General features: G+C 39.5%; 1 protein-coding gene across 1 annotated transcript in view; it reads right to left on the bottom strand.

The window, feature by feature from the left end:
• Positions 1–20,646, bottom strand: part of neb (nebulin) — a 65,219-nt gene that overhangs the window by 31,791 nt on the left and 12,782 nt on the right. The window contains exons 28-82 of the mRNA XM_078262442.1: positions 20,290–20,601; positions 19,931–20,137; positions 19,679–19,783; positions 19,414–19,521; positions 18,982–19,293; positions 18,589–18,795; positions 18,380–18,484; positions 17,359–17,466; positions 16,955–17,266; positions 16,581–16,787; positions 16,367–16,471; positions 16,134–16,241; positions 15,705–16,016; positions 15,372–15,578; positions 15,175–15,279; positions 14,870–14,977; positions 14,439–14,750; positions 14,123–14,326; positions 13,291–13,395; positions 13,051–13,158; positions 12,429–12,740; positions 12,113–12,316; positions 11,850–11,954; positions 11,631–11,738; positions 11,106–11,417; positions 10,811–11,014; positions 10,551–10,655; positions 10,332–10,439; positions 9,807–10,118; positions 9,499–9,702; positions 8,899–9,003; positions 8,685–8,792; positions 8,258–8,569; positions 7,954–8,157; positions 7,736–7,840; positions 7,513–7,620; positions 7,104–7,415; positions 6,795–6,998; positions 6,438–6,542; positions 6,051–6,158; positions 5,616–5,927; positions 5,109–5,312; positions 4,869–4,973; positions 4,592–4,699; positions 4,178–4,489; positions 3,873–3,977; positions 3,634–3,732; positions 3,391–3,492; positions 3,142–3,249; positions 2,709–3,020; positions 2,160–2,264; positions 1,940–2,044; positions 1,744–1,848; positions 1,532–1,639; positions 1,300–1,410 (exon numbers count right to left, since the gene is read on the bottom strand). Coding sequence (XP_078118568.1) covers positions 1,300–1,410; positions 1,532–1,639; positions 1,744–1,848; positions 1,940–2,044; positions 2,160–2,264; positions 2,709–3,020; positions 3,142–3,249; positions 3,391–3,492; positions 3,634–3,732; positions 3,873–3,977; positions 4,178–4,489; positions 4,592–4,699; positions 4,869–4,973; positions 5,109–5,312; positions 5,616–5,927; positions 6,051–6,158; positions 6,438–6,542; positions 6,795–6,998; positions 7,104–7,415; positions 7,513–7,620; positions 7,736–7,840; positions 7,954–8,157; positions 8,258–8,569; positions 8,685–8,792; positions 8,899–9,003; positions 9,499–9,702; positions 9,807–10,118; positions 10,332–10,439; positions 10,551–10,655; positions 10,811–11,014; positions 11,106–11,417; positions 11,631–11,738; positions 11,850–11,954; positions 12,113–12,316; positions 12,429–12,740; positions 13,051–13,158; positions 13,291–13,395; positions 14,123–14,326; positions 14,439–14,750; positions 14,870–14,977; positions 15,175–15,279; positions 15,372–15,578; positions 15,705–16,016; positions 16,134–16,241; positions 16,367–16,471; positions 16,581–16,787; positions 16,955–17,266; positions 17,359–17,466; positions 18,380–18,484; positions 18,589–18,795; positions 18,982–19,293; positions 19,414–19,521; positions 19,679–19,783; positions 19,931–20,137; positions 20,290–20,601 — 9,603 coding nt within the window. The remainder of the gene's footprint in view (positions 1–1,299; positions 1,411–1,531; positions 1,640–1,743; positions 1,849–1,939; positions 2,045–2,159; positions 2,265–2,708; positions 3,021–3,141; positions 3,250–3,390; positions 3,493–3,633; positions 3,733–3,872; positions 3,978–4,177; positions 4,490–4,591; positions 4,700–4,868; positions 4,974–5,108; positions 5,313–5,615; positions 5,928–6,050; positions 6,159–6,437; positions 6,543–6,794; positions 6,999–7,103; positions 7,416–7,512; positions 7,621–7,735; positions 7,841–7,953; positions 8,158–8,257; positions 8,570–8,684; positions 8,793–8,898; positions 9,004–9,498; positions 9,703–9,806; positions 10,119–10,331; positions 10,440–10,550; positions 10,656–10,810; positions 11,015–11,105; positions 11,418–11,630; positions 11,739–11,849; positions 11,955–12,112; positions 12,317–12,428; positions 12,741–13,050; positions 13,159–13,290; positions 13,396–14,122; positions 14,327–14,438; positions 14,751–14,869; positions 14,978–15,174; positions 15,280–15,371; positions 15,579–15,704; positions 16,017–16,133; positions 16,242–16,366; positions 16,472–16,580; positions 16,788–16,954; positions 17,267–17,358; positions 17,467–18,379; positions 18,485–18,588; positions 18,796–18,981; positions 19,294–19,413; positions 19,522–19,678; positions 19,784–19,930; positions 20,138–20,289; positions 20,602–20,646) is intronic.

Genomic DNA, 20,646 nt, shown 5'->3' with positions numbered 1-20,646 from the left:
CTGGACAGGGCGATATCTAAATTTCTCTCGGGCGGCAAACCAGCTAGGATCCGCAAGGCGATATTACAGTCCCCTAAGATGGAGGGGGGGTCTGGCACTCCCGAATTTCAGACAATATTACTGGGCAGCTAACCTGAAAAAACTCTTATACTGGATGAGCAACGACTGTGCCTCACTACCTGTCAGGGTACACTTCCATTGTGGTCGGCCCTCTGTTCCCAACTCCCTTTACCTTCAACGCCTGTGGGCACAAGCCCGATTGTATCCCTCTTGCTTAAGATCTGGAGTCAGGTTAGGAAAAACTTTGGTTTGCAGGGCCCTTTCGTTCCCCCCCCCGCCAAGTAAACCATGTCTTTACACCCTCGAGTTCAGACCTGGCATTTGGGACCTGGCACAGTAAGGGTCTTGTCAGTGTTAAGGACCTATACAAGGATGGCATATTTGCGTCCTTCACAGAGCTCTCTTCCCTTTATGGCTTGCCGAAGTCACACCTCTTCGGTTTTTTCCAGATCAGAGACTTTGTCAAGAAGACATCAAGCTGCGTGGGAGGGTGATATGAGTATGACTATTACGGACCAACAATGGGACCATGCTTTGGCTATGGTTCACTCTTCTTCCATATGCGCTCGTCATGGCCTAATCCAATGCAAGGTCCTTCATAAAGTCCACTACACAAATGCAAAATTGTCCAAAATATACTCCTAATATATAACTGTCTGTGATGCCTGTAACAGGTGCAATCAGTCCCCCGCCAACCATACTCATATGTTCTGGTCTTGCCCTAAATTGACAACCTTCTGGATGAGCATTTTTGACACCTTGAGCAGAGCGTATAATCACATTGTCCCACCTAACCCTTTATCAGCCATTTTTGGCATTTCCCCTGACACAGACCTCCCTGTTGCATTGAGGCGAGCCCTGGTGTAATACCGTGTCAACTATATCTTGTACACTTAAATCTGCTTGCTTCATGCCTTGTTTGTTGTTCACAGAGTTAAAAAAAAAGGAAGATTTGCAAGCCACACATCATTTACAGCATTTAAAGTACGGTTAATCAGGCCCAAGTATGTCTAGGACCATTTACCTGAAAACAAAGACTGATCTTTTGACTGTCGATTCTTACTTACTTAGCCTTTACATTTTCTTTGGACAGGGGAATATCATTTATGCTATCTTTTTCCCGAATTCTATGAATCTCGTGGTGCATGTGATATCTGTTTGCTTTTATAGTACCTTGCAGATGTATTAAGCTGCTTCATATGTATGGAATAAATGAACAAACTATATTCAATATCTTACCAGTCCCTTGTTCTTTTCCTGGTGTCCACAGCGCATCACCTCAGGGAAGTCTACCAGGGTCCCAGCCATGTAGTGACCCTTGGCCTTCTCATGGAGTTCCTTGTACTTGACCTAGTAAGATCCAGAATAATAAAAGTCTCAACTTTTGTTTACATATTGAAAGAAGAAAACATGATTCCATGCGCTTTGCCTTATCAGCAATGACAGCTATAAAGAAGTGTAAGACACTCACATCACTAGCGATCTCCCTGCCCTTCTTGCCGCTGAGAAGTGGGATGTATTCATGGTTCAGCTGGTAGCCTGTAGCCTTAGACTTGTCCCATTGCAGTTTGTAGAGTTTCTGAAATCACACAAAGTAGGCACAATGTTTAAGACAAGGCTGCTAGAATACGTGAAATACAATCAACAAAAATTGTAATTTAATGAAATAATAGTTTACATTACCTCACTGATGTTCTTAGACACATCCCTGCTATGGGCCAGTTGAGGAGTGTCTTCCGAACCAATATAAGTACCCTTTTCTGCATTGAAGGTCTCTTTGTACTTCAGCTATAGTAGGAAGCAAACAACAGAATTTAGATGTGTTTGTTATTACTATGCTTCTTGAAATTTAGAAGTTTAAAATAGATTTTTTACATACATCACTGAGATTGGCAGCATTTATCCTCGCCAAGACAAGTTCAGGGCGGTCCACTATCAGGGTGAATTTTCCAAAGCATTCTTTGGCATTCTTCTTGTAGAGCCTCTGCAAAAAAAAAAATACAGCTTTGAGGTAAGACAAAAAACTGACAGAAAATGGGCAAAATGTGCTTAAAGAAATCAGCCAAAATAAAAAACTAAATGCAATACAGTAAACATACGTCGTTGAGAATCTCCTGGGCCTTCCTGGCCTTGACGTGATCAACAGATTCAGCTGGCATCCAGCCGCAGCCACGAATCCATTCCAAATCAGACTTATACACATTCTGAAGACAGAAAGCAAGATACAATTTAGTATACCAATGTGATAAAGAAGTCCTAGGTTAGTGTGATTAGCACTCACATCACTTTGAAATTCATAGGCTTTTCGGGCCTGGATATGGGTTTGCATGGTCAAGAAAACAAAGTAACTTAAGGCAATTTCCATTATGGAAATTATGCTTTTTGGTGTAGGATAGGATAAGAGCTAAAAACCAACTCCAAACAATCTGCTCTTACTTTATCAATTCTCAACAAGCCCGCTAAACTTTACATGTACTTACATCACTCTGTAAGTCGCAGACCTTTCTAGCCTGAACCACTGAATCACTTTCTTGGGTTAAAATAGGTATATACAGAATAGACCCCTCAAAAGACCCAATACATATTTGATCATTGTTACAATAGTGTATGTGAATGAATGCCATCCACAAGCACTACTATAAACCTACATCGCTCTGCAGATCGTAGGTCTTTCTGGCCTGGACCACATCAGTGGAGTCTGGCAGGCAGGTCCACTGGTGCAGGCGGGTTCTGTAGAGGTCATCATTAACTTGTCTCTGACATTTCTTGGCCAGTTCAAACTGCAGCATGTCCACGGGTAGGTTGAACTTGGTCTTAGACTTGTTGAAGTCCTTCTTGTACAGGGCATCACTGGCAATCCTGGCTGAGTTCAGAGCCAGCATGATCAGAGGGTCGTCCTGGCTGCTGAGGGCACCAATGTGATGGCCAACCTGCTTACGGTAACTCTCAAGGTACTTATGCTACAGGACAGACAGAAAACATTATTATATCATATTATTATACGATTATTATACGTATATTATATCATTAATTAATGTATTATTATGAAAGAAACAGATGCAACTTTGTCCCACTACTCACTTGACTCTGCACTTTACTCGTGAGGATGCACTGCTTGATTGGTACAGCATCTCCAGGCATGAAGTAGCCTGTGGCTTTGACCTTATCCCATGCTTTGGTGTACAGTTTCTGCAAAAGATGGAAATGTTTATTATAGGTTTATGATGATGTATTGCTTATTGAGCTGAAAATAGTGGATAAAATTGGTACAGAACAAAGAATGTTAAATTGAAATATGTAGCAAATACCTCCCTTGAGGAGTCATCTTACCGGGTGAACGTTCTTAGCCACCTCTCTGGCTGTGGCAAGAATTGGAGTGTCCACCACTGTGTACTTGGTCTTGTCATTGTGCCAGGCCTCACGATATTTGGCCTGAGCAGAGCGATAAATTATAATGCAGTTACCAAAACAAACAAAAATCTGTCATTGTTACTATTCTGGTAGGGGGTTCGACTGAAGAAAGGACTAAAAACATTTCCAAACAGCATCTGAATAGCAGAAAGTCATCCTCACCTCGTTGAGGACGTCAGCAGCATTCTTGGCACAGACCAAGTCAACTCTGTCAGTTGTAACTGTGAATTTCTGATCATCCAATTTGACACGGTAGCCTCTCTGTAAGTAGCAAGAAAGAACTATATTTCAGCAAATTTAAGATAGACGTGCATTTTTCTAGCTAAAAACATTCTTTTAAATGTTTACAAATGTCTGTGATTTCACAAGTAATTAAAAAGTCAAATTGTAGTCAGACTTACATCAGCCAGGATCTTCTGTGCATGCTTCACCTTCAAAACATCCACAGACTCATGTGGTATCCATCCACATCCACGGATCCATTCCATATCAGCTCTGTAGACAGCCTGGGAAAAAAAAACAAGCATATCTTTATTTGTTTCCAAGACATTACAAATTTATACAGACAATAATCACAATGTGAGAGTTTCTTGGGCTAAAATAGGTGTATACAGTATAAACCCCTCAAAGACCTAATACATATTTGATCATTGCTACAATAGTGTATGTGAATGAATACTATCCACAAGCATTACTATAAACCTACATCGCTCTGCAGGTCATAAGCCTTTCTGGCCTGGACCACATCAGTGGAGTCTGGCAGGCAGGTCCAGTTGTGCAGATGTGTTCTGTAGTTGAAATCATTAACTTGGATCTGGCATTTCTTGGCCAGTTCAAGATTCAGCATGTCGACTGGCAGGTTGAACTTGGTCTTAGACTTGTTAAAGTCCTTCTTGTACAGGGCATCACTGGCAATCTTGGCTGAGTTCATAGCCAGCATGATCAGAGGGTCGTCTTGCACGCAGCGAGCACCAATGTGGTGGCCAACCTGCTTACGGTATCCTGTATGGTACTTGTACTAAAAGAGAAGAGATGAAAAGTTGAGTGATGATGAAAAGACAGAAAGTATCCCATTTATGCATCTGTTGTATTTAAACCTGATCCAGATTTCTATTCTTACGTCACTAATGATGTCTCTGGAAGCTCTAGCCTTCAGCACAGCGATAGCGTCCTCCTTGATATGGTAGCCTTTGGCCTTCTGGTCATCCCATGCCTTTGTGTACAGTTTCTGCACAGAGCAAGAACATATGATCAAAAAGACTGTACAAAATAGTAGTGTCAGCGTATCGAAATCACAGTAATCATGCACTGATCGAATAATACTATTTCAACAAATAAGATATTTATATACTTTTCAGAATTTCAACATAGGCAAAACTGGTACAGTGCAAACTTACATTGCTGATGCTGATAGCATTGGCCTTGGACAGTACAAAGCTGGGGGCATCAGGTGGCAAGTGAAAGCTGACCTTGTCTTTATCCCAGACTTCCTTATATTTCCTCTGTTAGAAAGAAACAAACGTTAACTTATCATTTACACAAATATTTGTACAAAATATGTATTGTTAAGTTTTAAATGTTAAGTTTTAAATTTCCTAGAGAAAGAATTAAGCATGACAAAATATTGTATTACTCACATCACTGATGTTGAGGGCATTTTGCTTGGACAAGACAATGGCCGGGAGGTCAACAACACTGGTGAACTTGACAGTGCTTGGGGGCTGGCGGTAGAGCCTCTCATTGATAATAGCCTGGGCATTTTTAGCTTTGATGACGTCCACAGAGTCCTGTGGTGACCAGCCGCATCCCCTCAGCCACTCCAGATCAGCTCGGTATACGGCCTAAAAAAACAATATCAGTTTTAACCTCACCAAAAATTGTTATGTTTTTGTTCTTAAATTTGTGGAAAATGCAGATCGAGGTTCAAATGCTAGCATTGATCTGAATCTATTAAACCAACAAACATACATTCTCCAACAACCTTAAGAATGGGTTTGCATAGTAATTTAAGGCAATTTCCATTATGGCAATGATGCCTTTTGGTTTAACAGTAAGAGTATGATAAGAGCTAACAACAAACTCCAAAGGATCCACTCTTACTTCATCAATTCTCAACAAGTCTGCTGAACTTTACATGTACTTACATCACTCTGTAAGTCGTAGACCTTTCTAGCCTGAACCACATCACTGGAGTCTGGCAGGCAGGTCCACTGGTGTAAGTGAGTTCTATAGTTGAAGTCATTCACTTGCTGCTGGCATTTCTTGGCAAGTTCAATTGTCAGCATGTCCACTGGCAGGTGGTACTTGGTCTTGGTCTCGTTGAAGTTCTTCTTATAGATGTTGTCACTGGAGATCCTGGCTGCATTAGCGGCCAACATAATCAGTGGGTCGTCTTTAACACTGAGTGCACCAATATGATGGCCACATTGCTTGCGGTAACCAGCCTTGTATTTGTACTAAACATTTGGGATAGAAATATATGGATTAGTTTCATAATTGCAGTGAAATAATAAAAAAAAAAGCTGCAGAAGAATTCAGCTTGTGAAGCGAGAAAAGGAAAACGAGAGGTACCGACTTACATCACTGACGATGTCTCGGGAGGCCCTGGCTGCTAAAACGGAAACTGCATCTTTGGGAAGGTAGTAGCCTTTGTTTATGGTGTCCATATAGCCTTCACGATAATGTTTCTGAGGAAACAAGAATTAGGGTGTCAGGGTATCTGATATACACACTGTGTGCTATACATCATAATACAAGTACAAAATACCAGTATCGATGGAGCAGACAATTTTCTTTCACACTAGATGTGATTAAAATGTCAACAATTACTACATGACAATATCGTTCTTTTTTTTCAAACGTTAGCACAATTAACTGATTTAGATACATAAAGTTGCCAATTACTGATATGATCATTTATGATGTACTAATTGGTTGTACAACTACATACAGAGGCACTGCATTACCAGACTGGTGTTCAATTTATTCTGCTTGGCCAGGATGATCTCTGGGGTGTCAGGCTTGACGTGAAGCTTGATCTTGTCCTTCTCCCAGGCAGAAATATATGCTTTCTGTAAACAGAATATTAACACAGTTTAGTGAGACGTGACTGTATCTGAGTCATATAATACCATAATAAAGCAAACTGAGTTTTGGCTAAAACAAGCTGTCCTCATTAGGGTCAAACAAATGGAAGTGATGAAACATTTAGCCAAAGATTTGGTATACCATTTTTAGAATAAAAAAATAAAAATAAAACAAAAAAAATAATGCAAAGAAAAACAATAAATACAATGACATAATATTGAAGAAGCAATATCTACCTTGTCCATGATCTGGGCATTAGCTTGAGCAAGGACATATGGCATGTCACTTGTCTTGGCAGTGAATTTGAAGTTGGAGGGAGGCTGACGGTACTTTATCTCGCTCAGGACCTCTCCTGCTTTCTTGGCTTTCTCCACATCAACTGAACCAATTGGCACCCAACCTGTTCCCCTGATCCACTCCATGTCGGCCTTGTAAACAGCCTACAAGTCACAGCAGGAGGAAACAGGGGAGTCACATTGAGTTTAAAAAAAAAAAAAAATCTTCAGTCTTCAGCAAACACATTCTGAGAAATATTCATTACTCACATTACTCTGCAGGTCATAAGCCTTTCTGGCCTGGACCACATCGTTGGAGTCTGGTAGGCAGGTCCAGTTGTGCAGATGAGTTCTGTAGTTGAAATCATTGACTTGGATCTGGCATTTCTTGGCCAGTTCAAGATTCAGCATGTCCACTGGCAGATTGAACTTGGTTTTGGACTTGTTGAAGTCCTTCTTGTACAGGGCATCACTGGCAATCTTGGCTCCGTTCAGAGCCAGCATGATCAGAGGGTCGTCGTGGACGCTGAGGGCTCCGATGTGATGACCGACCTGCTTACGGTATCCCGTCTTGTATTTGTACTGTGAAGAGAGGAGTAAAATGACAATTGAAAGATTTATGTTCAAATAAGCCAAAGTCAATATCACAAAGAAAATTATTCATTTGTATGTTACGTACATCACTGATGATTTCTCTTCCACGTTTGGCAGCAACAACAGAGACAGCATCGGCCTTAAGATCGTAGCCCTTTCTAAAGATCTCCTCAACACCTTCCCTGTATAGTTTCTGAAAGAGTAATGAAAATATTTGAATTATGAAATGAAGTTCATGATGCCTATATATCACTGATATTTTCTAACATGGATGTGTAATACTATTTTTCAAAGCAGACCAAACGTACCTTGCTGATGTTGTGAGCATTAGCTTTAGAAAGCAATATCTCAGGTAAATCAGGGATAACATGATTCTTAACCTTGTCAGCCTCCCAAGCAGAAATATACTTTTTCTGTAGTGAGAAACATAAAAAGAAGAACACACAAATTGTAAACACCAGGAATGGATTTTGTTTGTATATAAAAAAAAAGAATAAAAAGAAAAAAAGAGATGTGATATTCTTACCTTGTTGATGATTTCAGCATTTGCTTTGGCCAAGACCATGGACATGGAACTCATGTCAGTTGTATATTTCTGTGTGTCTGGTTTCAGCCTGTAGAGATGTTCGCTGAGAATTCTTCCAGCATTCTTGGCCTTCACCACATCAATTGAACCGATGGGGACCCATCCCACGCCTATGACCTCATCCATGTCAGCTTTGTATACAGCCTGTTGGGAAAAGCATAAATATGTTACATTAAAACACATAAGCACAGTTGACATGGTATATTAAGTTGTGATATGTTGAATATGTCACAGAAGGGCTCACGTCACTCTGAAGATCATAGGCCTTCCTAGCCTGGCGGACATCATTGGAGTCTGGCAGGCAAGTCCACTGGTGCAGGCGGGTGATATAGTTGGCGTGGTTGACTTGAATCTGGCATTTCTTGGCCAGTTCAATATTCAGCATGTCCACTGGCAGGTTGAACTTGGTTTTGGACTTGTTGAAGTCCTTCTTGTACAGGGCATCACTGGCAATCTTGGCTCCATTCAGAGCCAGCATGATCAGAGGATCATCCTGGATGCAGCGAGCACCAATGTGGTGGCCGACTTGCTTACGGTATCCCGTCTTGTACTTGTACTGATGATATCAGCAGAAAATGTTTTATGTTACAACTAGAACATATCTCACATTATGTCTAATACCAGTGTGTCAATCATATAAACAGATTTTAGATACAGTATGAGTCACTCACATCACTGATGATGTCCCTGGAGCCCTTAGCAGCCTTGACAGAGATTGCATCCACAGGGAGGAAATAGCCTTTGTTGATGGTGGCCTCAAAACCTTGTCTGTAGAGTTTCTGAAAAGTAAGACATTTATGAATACTTTTGCTTACTGTTTAAACAAATGGAGGTCTAATAATGGTGCTTAATTCTGGAAAGCATCAGGCTTTCCACTAACCTAACCTTGCTCATGTTGATAGCATTCTGCTGAGAGAGGATGATCTCAGGAGTGTTAGGTTGGATGTGCAGCTTGGTCTTATCCTTCTCCCATGCTTCAGTGTAGAGATTCTGGAACAAACCACACATTTTTTGAGTGTTACTTGATGGTATTGACTTTAAAGATCTCCAGAGAGAGATCTCCATTGCACATGAAGGTAGTTGTTATTATTATAAGCCCTTTCACACAAATATAAATTTGTATTTTACCAAAAGAATTATGAATTGTAGCACCAAACTCAAATGTTCCAAAATAAAATGCCCTTTTCATTGGACACAACATAATCTTATTTGACAAAATGATATACTTGGCCATTATTATTACTTGGAAAAATCTATGTTATAAACATTAATTAGTTTGTTTCAAATGTTGCCATGTTATCTTCTTTACTTACGTTTTTAAATAACTAAACAAAAATATAATAAAATGTATTCAGTGTAAGAAAAAAACGTAATCAGTTATTCTACTGTATGCTTAAAGAACATTTTGTTAAGTGTTATTAGTTTTTGAAAAAAACTGCATAAATATGATACACAATAAAATGTTGGGGCAGTAGCTGCAAATACCTTGTTCATAACCTGAGCGTTGGCCTTAGCCAACACCATGGGCATGTCTCCAGTGGTCATTTTGAATTTGAAGTTGCTTGGGTGTTGACGATACTTTCTCTCACTCAGGGCCTCACCAGCTTTCTTCGCCTTCTCAACATCCAGTGAACCTATAGGCACCCATCCAATACCCTGCAACATCTTCAGATCTTCCTTGTAAACAGCCTGGACAAAACATAAAAGGGTTTATTATGGTTAACAATCTTCCAAAACTTAAAATTATACATTAATAAACCTGAAAATGTTTCAGGGTATAGATTCTTACTCACATCACTCTGTAGGTCATATGCATGTCTGGCCAGGCGGACATCATTGGAGTCTGGCAGGCAAGTCCAGTTGTGGAGGCGAGTGATGTAGTTGGCGTGGTTGACCTGAATCTGGTTCTTCTTGGCCAGTTCAAAGGCGATCATGTCCACTGGCAGGTTGAACTTGGTCTTGGACTTGTTGAAGTCCTTCTTGTACAGGGCATCACTGGCAATTCTGGCTGAGTTCAGAGCCAGCATGAGCAGAGGATCATCCTGGACGCAGCGAGCACCAATGTGGTGACCAACCTGCTTACGGTATCCTGCATGGTACTTGTACTGGAAGAAAAATTTAATAATTTCATTGTTTATTAACATTTACATACACATTTTGTCCGATGGGTAAAATGAAATAATTTATTTACTATACTGTTTTGGCAAACATGATTAGTTGCCTATAATAAAATTAACATGGCATTTATAATATAAATAATATTGCAATTAACAATCACTTGTCACTTTTCAAATAAATAACTAAAATGAAACACTTACATCACTGGCAATGTCCCTGGAAGCCCGGGCTGCTTTAATGGAAATGGCATCATTGCGGATATCGTAGCCCTTCTTCTTGGCGTCTTCATTTGCCTGTTTGTACTTTTTCTGTAACCAAACACAATCATCCCAGAGACCTTAAGTATGTATAGTTAACATTGAAAGTAATCCATAAATACAAATTGCTGTACCATCATTACTATTTAATTTTCCACATACTATGCTGTAGTTGACATTGTTTGCTTTGGCTAGAAGAACATCCATAGCATCAGGCATGATGTGGATCTTCGACTTATCATTATCCCAGGCTTCAACGTATGCTTTCTGCAGTCAGAAATCAGAAACATGAGAATTGACTTACATTATGAAATCTGTGAGTAAGCATTTTTATGGTTAAATCATTTCCTTATCATATCCATATGTAGTCACTATAGTTATTTGATATTACACAAAATCATTCTTTAAATATGATTTCATACCTTGTTCATAACCTGAGCGTTGGCCTTAGCCAACACCATGGGCATGTCTCCAGTGGTCATTTTGAATTTGAAGTTGCTTGGGTGTTGACGATACTTTCTCTCACTCAGGGCCTCACCAGCTTTCTTTGCCTTCTCAACATCCAGTGAACCTATAGGCACCCATCCAATACCCTGCAACATCTTCAGATCTTCCTTGTAAACAGCCTGGACAAAACAAAAAAGGGTTTATTACGGTTAACAATCTTCCAAAACTTAAAAAATATACATTAATAAACCTGAAAAGATTCTTACTCACATCACTCTGTAGGTCATATGCATGTCTGGCCAGGCGGACATCATTGGAGTCTGGCAGGCAAGTCCAGTTGTGGAGGCGAGTGATGTAGTTGGCGTGGTTGACCTGAATCTGGTTCTTCTTGGCCAGTTCAAAGGCGATCATGTCCACTGGCAGGTTGAACTTGGTCTTGGACTTGTTGAAGTCCTTCTTGTACAGGGCATCACTGGCAATTCTGGCTGAGTTCAGAGCCAGCATGAGCAGAGGATCATCCTGGACGCAGCGAGCACCGATGTGGTGACCAACCTGCTTACGGTATCCTGCATGGTACTTGTACTGGAAGAAAAATTTAATAATTTCATTGTTTATTAACATTTACATACACATTTTGTCCGATGGGTAAAATGAAATAATTTATTTACTATACTGTTTTGGCAAACATGATTAGTTGCCTATAATAAAATTAACATGGCATTTATAATATAAATAATATTGCAATTAACAATCACTTGTCACTTTTCAAATAAATAACTAAAATGAAACACTTACATCACTGGCAATGTCCCTGGAAGCCCGGGCTGCTTTAATGGAAATGGCATCATTGCGGATATCGTAGCCCTTCTTCTTGGCGTCTTCATTTGCCTGTTTGTACTTTTTCTGTAACCAAACACAATCATCCCAGAGACCTTAAGTATGTAAAGTTAACATTGAAAGTAATCCATAAATACAAATTGCTGTACCATCATTACTATTTAATTTTCCACATACTATGCTGTAGTTGACATTGTTTGCTTTGGCTAGAAGAACATCCATAGCATCAGGCATGATGTGGATCTTCGACTTATCATTATCCCAGGCTTCAACGTATGCTTTCTGCAGTCAGAAATCAGAAACATGAGAATTGACTTACATTATGAAATCTGTGAGTAAGCATTTTTATGGTTAAATCATTTCCTTATCATATCCATATGTAGTCAGTCGCTATAGTTATTTGATATTATACAAAATAATTTGTAAATATGATTTCATACCTTGTTCATAACCTGAGCGTTGGCCTTAGCCAACACCATGGGCATGTCTCCAGTGGTCATTTTGAATTTGAAGTTGCTTGGGTGTTGACGATACTTTCTCTCACTCAGGGCCTCACCAGCTTTCTTCGCCTTCTCAACATCCAGTGAACCTATAGGCACCCATCCAATACCCTGCAACATCTTCAGATCTTCCTTGTAAACAGCCTGGACAAAACATAAAAGGGTTTATTATGGTTAACAATCTTCCAAAACTTAAAATTATACATTAATAAAAATGAAATATTTTCATACTATAAATTCAAGGATTCTTACTCACATCACTCTGTAGGTCATATGCATGTCTGGCCAGGCGGACATCATTGGAGTCTGGCAGGCAAGTCCAGTTGTGGAGGCGAGTGATGTAGTTGGCGTGGTTGACCTGAATCTGGTTCTTCTTGGCCAGTTCAAAGGCGATCATGTCCACTGGCAGGTTGAACTTGGTCTTGGACTTGTTGAAGTCCTTCTTGTACAGGGCATCACTGGCAATTCTGGCTGAGTTCAGAGCCAGCATGAGCAGAGGATCATCCTGGACGCAGCGAGCACCGATGTGGTGACCAACCTGCTTACGGTATCCTGCATGGTACTTGTACTGCAAATGAGTAACAAAGCAACTGATCAAAACGATATGGTTTTCACAAGGCAATAGTATCAGTAGCAATATTGTTTTCAAACTTTGCTGCACATCAATTTCAGTATAAATTAAGTATGTAATCATGTAGTTAACAACATTTTTACTAATGTGGAATATTAGCATGAAAAAGTATACTACATTACAAAAAACAAATCTATAACACAATCATTTAAATACATTAAACTGCTCAACAATTGCATGTTTTTTTACCTTTTTATATTTAAAATATGTGTGCTAATTGTAATAAATGGAAATTAAATTATTTTACATCGCTGGCAATATCCCTTGTAGCTCTCGCTGCTTTGATGGAAATGGCATCATTACGCAGGTCGTAGCCCTTCTTTTTGGCCTCTTCATTTGCCTGCTTGTACATTTTCTGTATAAAGGAAAGAAAATACAAAAAAACCTTCAAGCATCTTTTGAAAAACAGTGTTGTATTATCAAGCCTGTTGCTTGAAAAGCTATGACAACAACTTAACTTTTTTCAGAATGTTTTATAAGGACTCACCAAACTGTAGTTGGATTTGTTTGCTTTGGCCAGTTGAATATCCATGGCATCAGGCATGACATGAATGGTTGTCTTGTCTTTTTCCCAGGCTTTAATGTAAGCTTGCTGTAATTTAAAGTTATTTATTTTTGTTTAATTTCAATACAAAAAAAAACATTTAGCAGAAGATTAATTGGCATGCATTGATAATTAAATCAATACTGATCTTAAGACAAATAAAAAGCGGATATAAAGAGATAACACCTGAATGTGATTTATTATGCTAAATGTCGTCATGCAGAGTTTTTTTCGTCAGTCAGCTGGAATGTTTACTCAGTTTTTTACACTTTAAATTGATTATAATGAATAGATTAGAATTATACTGTATAACAAAGCCCTAAGGTGGCAGTCATAACAAAATTAAAAACCTTTCTTTAGGCACAGTCAAAACACATGGGTGTCCTTTGTCATGGTTGTTGTTTGCATGATCGCTGAACCTTTCACTTTATGTGTAGGTGAGAACACAGATATTTAAGGTTAAACATCAGTGATAGTGTACTGTACAAGCGGCAACTTCCGTGTCTGAAAAGTGAAGCCAATGTGGAAATGCCTTAAACCTGCATTCAAAAACCTACGTTATAAAAATGTATATTCTTCCTGAGCGTTGCCATGTTATCTTCCTTCGTTATGTTTTAAAATACGTAAACAAAATATAATAAAATGTATTTGGTGTAAGAAAAAGACCTGAATCAGTTCTTCTACTGTAAACTCAGTGTTATTAGTTTCTAAAAAAAACAAAAAAACATCATAAATATGAGACACAATAAAATGTTGGGGCAGTAGCTGCAAATACCTTGTTCATAACCTGAGCGTTGGCCTTAGCCAACACTATGGGCATGTCTTCAGTGGTCATTTTAAATTTGTAGTTGCTTGGGTGTTGACGATACTTTCTCTCACTCAGGGCCTCACCAGCTTTCTTCGCCTTCTCAACATCCAGTGAACCTATAGGCACCCATCCAATACCCTGCAACATCTTCAGATCTTCCTTGTAAACAGCCTGGACAAAACATAAAAGGGTTTATTATGGTTAACAATCTTCCAAAACTTAAAATTATACATTAATAAACCTAAAAACTTTTCAGAGTATAAATTCAAGGATTCTTACTCACATCACTCTGTAGGTCATATGCATGTCTGGCCAGGCGGACATCATTGGAGTCTGGCAGGCAAGTCCAGTTGTGGAGGCGAGTGATGTAGTTGGCGTGGTTGACCTGAATCTGGTTCTTCTTGGCCAGTTCAAAGGCGATCATGTCCACTGGCAGGTTGAACTTGGTCTTGGACTTGTTGAAGTCCTTCTTGTACAGGGCATCACTGGCAATTCTGGCTGAGTTCAGAGCCAGCATGAGCAGAGGATCATCCTGGATGCAGCGAGCACCGATGTGGTGGCCAACCTGCTTACGGTATCCCGTTTTGTACTTGTACTAAAAAGAAAATGTGAGTTTTCATAACCAAACTCTGTTGAGGGGGGAAGCATAACAAATAATATACAGTATACAGTAGGTAGGTAGTACAGTATAGAACTAACCACACAGACACTTACATCACTTGCAATAGCAGTGGAGGCTTTGGCAGCACGGACTGCAATTGCATCCCCACGAACATTATGGCCCTTCTTCTTGGACAGTTCATTGTCCAATTTGTACAGTTTCTGAAGAGAGAGAGAGAATATATATAAAGGAAAGCATGTCATCTTTCAAATTAATGAACTAATGCACCAACCTGAAATAATGTACAGATTTCCTATTTGTCTATACTGTAAGTGTTGTTTATTTTCATTACAAATCATGACAGATCTAGAAAAAAAAGTGTGGAAATGTGTAGAGAAATTAAGGTATCGCACTGTACCTCACTGAAGTTCTTCTTGTTTCCTCTCGCAAGAACAATGTCCATTGCATCAGGCATGATGTGGATCGAAGTCTTGTCTTTCTCCCAGGCAGTGGTGTAGGATTTCTAAAAACAAAACATTGTTGGTTTGACATCTTAGACATGAATACTAGAGAAGAGATATGTGTGGTTTTTTCACAGCAAGTCCTTTTCAGTACCTTATTCATAATCTGGTTGTTGGCAGTGGCTAGTGTTAGATCCATGGAGTGCATGTCCTTGGTGAATTTGAAGTTGCTAGGAGCTTGACGGTATAGGGCCTCACTGAGAATCTTGCCTCCTATTTTTGCTTTCTCAACATCGAGTGATCCAATAGGGACCCATCCTATTCCCTTTATGAAGCTTTCATACTCACTTTTGTACTGGTTCTGAGGGAAAATATGAACAGAAATCATTTCCTTCACAATGCAGCACAGCACCATACAGCAATGGTAACATTAATGTAAAACTTTGGATTTTTATTTTAAAATGATTAAGTCAGCCTCTCTACATACATCACTGGCGATGAACTGCATGTTACGCGCTAGTTGCAGGTTCATGGCATCAGGCAGCACAGTGTAGTGGGAGTTTTTCTGCTTGTATCCAGCCATAGTTTGAGCAGCAGAAGCCTGCTTGGCATGGACCAAACTGATCATGTCTACTGGGGAGTGATACTTCAGCTTGGACTTCTGGTAGTCCTTCTTGTAGTTCTTGTCACTCTGCAATCTGGCCACCTCCATGTAGTGAACCAGCAGAGGATCGTCCTTGATGTTGCGGAAGCCAACATGGTGGCCTCTGGCCTTCTCGTAAGCCAACTTGTACTTGTACTGTGTCAGCAAACATGCACTTTGTCACTCACAGAGACTGTACTCTCGTACAATATGAATTTTATCAGATGTATTGTGAATATTGATTTCCTACAGGAAGTTTTTTTTATAACTTACATTACTGGCAATAGTGGTACCGGACTTGGCAGCCTGAATTGGGATGGCATCTGCTTTGAGGTGGTAGCCCTTATTGGCCATCGCCACAACACCGGCTTTGTAAAGTTTCTGTAAAAGAGTAAGATAACAATGAATAAAACAGTGTTCACATTCACAAACGGATCACCAATAACCCTATACAGAATTAACTATTGCAAGCAGTTGATTTATTAGTTTCATGGATTCCCCCTTACATTGCTCATGGTGAGGGCATTAGCCTTGGCCAGGAGAATCTCAGGAGCGTCTGGCATGACGTGGACTGACAGTTTGTCCTTCTCCCAAGCTGCAGTGTATGCTTTCTGTAAATAAAGACACCAGAAAAACAAGTGAATGATGATTGTTGTAAACAATATGATCAGCAACATTTTTGTAGCCCTCCACTTTAGAGTACAGTTAAACATACTGCACCTTGTTCATGATCTTGTTGTTGGCAGTAGCCAGAGTCAAGTCCATGGAGTCCATCAGTTTGCTGAACTTGAAGTTGGATGGATGAGTGCGGTACTTTTGTTCACTCTGAATCTGACCACCAAGTTTAGCAGTCTCAACTCCAATTGAGCCAATAGGGACCCATCCAATGCCCCTGATATAGTTATTCCATTCAGACTTGTAGTCACACTAAAAAGAAATGCAAGAATCAAGGGATAATACAACAATTATCTATTATCTTTTAGCAAAAATATGAATATCAAACACACAGTGTAGATTTATTGTGGTTGCCTTTCAAACATAGTTTGGATCCTAAGAGACACAATTCACAGATGAAAACTCTCAATGCCACTCACATCACTTGACTGGGTGTTCATGGTGCGACACCGCTGAACGTGCAAGTTGTCAGGCAGAAGAATGTAGCCGTGAGGGATCTTTCTGTAACCAGCATAGGTCTGAACAGCAGAGGCGTGCTTGGCTTGTACCACACTCATCATGTCCACTGGGGTGTGATACTTCAGCTTGGCCTTGTGGTAGTCCTTCTTGTAGTTCTTGTCACTCTGCATCTTAGCTACCGCCATGTAGTGAACCAGCAGAGGATCGTCCTTGATGCTGCGGAAGCCAACATGGTGGCCTCTGGCCTTCTCGTAAGCCAGCTTGTACTTGTACTATAACAGTGAATAAATACTTGTTTAACATGTGTGATGGTTTGTAGTAGATTAACTTCTTGATTTGGTACAGGAATTTATTTTCAACTTACATTACTGGCAATGGTGGTACCGGATTTGGCAGCCAAAATTGAGATGGCGTCTGCTTTGAGGTTGTGGCCCTTATTGGCCATCTCCACAACACCAGCTTTGTAACGTTTCTGTAAAAACATATACATTAATATAATTAAAATAAGATCAAATATTGAAGTATATAAGTACACAAATTCCTAAACAGCATGCCATTATATATATATATATATATATAAATAATGACATGCTGTTTAGGAATTTATTATATATATGTAAAGTTTGAATATATTGAATGAAAGCCTGAATATATTGAATGAACCTTGACTATATTGAATGAAAGTCTGAATATTTTGAATGAACCTTGAATATATACTGTATATAAATGAAAGTCTGAATATATTGAATGGAAAACAGAATATATTGAATGGATGTCTGAATATATTGAATGAAAGTTGAAATGGAATCTGAAGTCATTGTCTGCCACCATCTTGTGTTTTCATTGTGATTAATCCTAACTGAAGTGTGACACTATGAGCGAATCAGCAAGAAATCTACTGTCAGCAATTTTGAGCAATGAAGAGATTATTAAAACACTGGTGAATGCATGTACGGGCCAAAACACTGGTTACGGTAACCATATCCTGTACCGTTCTCCCAATGAAGAAGTTTATTCACTTTTTCATCATGTAAGATCGAATGAAAGGAACCTCTCTGGTCAGACAGGTCCCTTTCATCAGGCTAACGTCAACACGCCTTTCATTCAATATATTCAGACTTTCAGTCACTATATTCAGACTTTCATTCAATATATTCAGACTGCCATTCAATATATTCAAGGTTCATTCAATATATTTGAGGTTCATTCAATATATTTGAGGTTCATTCAATATATTCAAGGTGCATTCAATATATTCAAACTTCACATATATATAATAATTTCCTAAACGGCATATATATATATATATTATATATATATATATATATATATATATATATATATATATATATATATATATATAGTAATGTAATTTAATGCCTTACATTGCTCATGGTGAGGGCATTAGCCTTGGCCAGGAGAATCTCAGGAGCGTCTGGCATGACGTGGACTGACAGTTTGTCCTTCTCCCAAGCTGCAGTGTATGCTTTCTGTAAATAAAGACACCAGAAAAACAAATGAATGATGATACCTATGAACAAGATTATAATTTATATTTTGTGACCCTGCACTATATACTTGAATATGCTAGCACCTTGTTCATGATCTTGTTGTTGGCAGTGGCCAGAGTCAAGTCCATGGAGTCCATCAGCTTGCTGAACTTGAAGTTGGATGGATGAGTGCGGTACTTTTGTTCACTCTGAATCTGACCACCAAGTTTAGCAGTCTCAACTCCAATTGAGCCAATAGGGACCCATCCAATACCCCTGATATCGTTATTCCATTCAGATTTGTAATCACACTGAAAAAATAAATAAATGAAATGCATATTAGTTCTGAAGTTAAGATCAATGACAATTATCTTTTAAACTTTTAGCAAAAATATGAATATCAAACACACAGTGTAGATTTATTGTGGTTGCCTTTCAAACATAGTTTGGATCCTAAGAGACACAATTCACAGATGAAAACTCTCAATGCCACTCACATCACTTGACTGGGTGTTCATGGTGCGACACCGCTGAACGTGCAAGTTGTCAGGCAGAAGAATGTAGCCGTGAGGGATCTTTCTGTAACCAGCATAGGTCTGAACAGCAGAGGCGTGCTTGGCTTGTACCACACTCATCATGTCCACTGGGGTGTGATACTTCAGCTTGGCCTTGTGGTAGTCCTTCTTGTAGTTCTTGTCACTCTGCATCTTAGCTACCTCCATGTAGTGAACCAGCAGAGGATCGTCCTTGATGCTGCGGAAGCCAACATGGTGGCCTCTGGCCTTCTCGTAAGCTTTCTTGTATTGGATCTAAAAATAAATAAATAAAAGAGTTAGAAACGCCTAGATGACAATGAGTGATTGTTTCAGTTATATGGGAAAAAAAGTGCTGAATACATTCAATGTTGGGTAGATTTATGATTTACATACATCGCTGGCAATATGTCTGCCTTGCTTGGCATGCAGCACAGAAATAGCATCCGGCTTCATGTCGTATCCCTTGGCAATATCTTCCAGCCACTTGTGCTTGTAGTGACTCTGTGGATAAAGATCAAAGTATTACAACAATATTTTGCATAAAGATTATGCTGATATACACTTGGCATTTCAGGCTAGTCATATTCCTTTGACTTGCACATTTGGCAAAGAAAACATTGTCTAACTTTGATTTTCAATAAATATATTGTGCTCAAACCTCGCTAAGGGTCTGGGCATTGAATTTAGCCTGAAGGAACTCAGGGCAGTCAGCTGGTAGATTATAGGTGTGCTTGAACTTCTCGCCTGAAGCTCTGTATGAAGCCTAGAGGGAAGGAAAAAGAACAGTAAAACCTGTGAATTTTTGTAACTTTCTAATAGGAAAATCTTTGTTCTGACATGCATCAATATTTCAACACATTTTAAGAGATGTAAAGCCATTGCATAATCAATATAAAGAAGACATTCTTACATTGTCCAGCGTCTTTGTGTTGGCCAGAGCCAAAGCTGTGTTAATGGCATCAGTCTTGCTTGTGTATTTGAATGTACTGGGATGCTGGCGGTATCCTCTTTCTGCCAGTGCGGATCTAGCAACTTTGGCCCTCTCAACATCCAAAGAACCAATAGGGACCCACCCTACGCCTTTACTGTAGTTGGTGTAATCTGACTTGTAGACATTCTGTGGGTTTATAGAAAAAAAAAAGTTAAGAGTTTACTGTCCTCACCTCGCACATTGCTTTGGTACTGTGTATATAATCAATTTACTCATATAGGTACCAATTATACTAGCATTACACTATAGTAACATATAGGTGAAAAGTGAAAACATACATCACTCTGAATCTCCATCATGCCACGACACCGCTGCATGTGCAAGTTGTCAGGAAGAAGCATGTAGCTATGAGGGATATTTCTGTAACCAGCATAGGTCTGAACAGCAGAGGCGTGCTTGGCGTGTACCACACTCATCATGTCTACTGGGGAGTGGTACTTCAGCTTGGCCTTGTGGTAGTCCTTCTTGTAGTTCTTCTCGCTCTGCATCTTAGCTACCTCCATGTAATGAACCAGCAGAGGATCGTCCTTGATGCTGCGGTGGCCAACATGGTGGCCCTTTGCCTTCTCATAAGCCAGTTTATACTTGTACTATATAAAAGAAAAATATTAGGTATGAATAACATTGAATTCAGT

The sequence above is a fragment of the Sander vitreus genome, chromosome 11 (assembly GCF_031162955.1).
Source record: "Sander vitreus isolate 19-12246 chromosome 11, sanVit1, whole genome shotgun sequence".
In the NCBI taxonomy this organism is placed as follows: Eukaryota; Metazoa; Chordata; class Actinopteri; order Perciformes; family Percidae; genus Sander; species Sander vitreus.
Note: the sequence above shows the minus strand (reverse complement) of the source record. Positions and strands in the feature narration are given on the sequence as shown.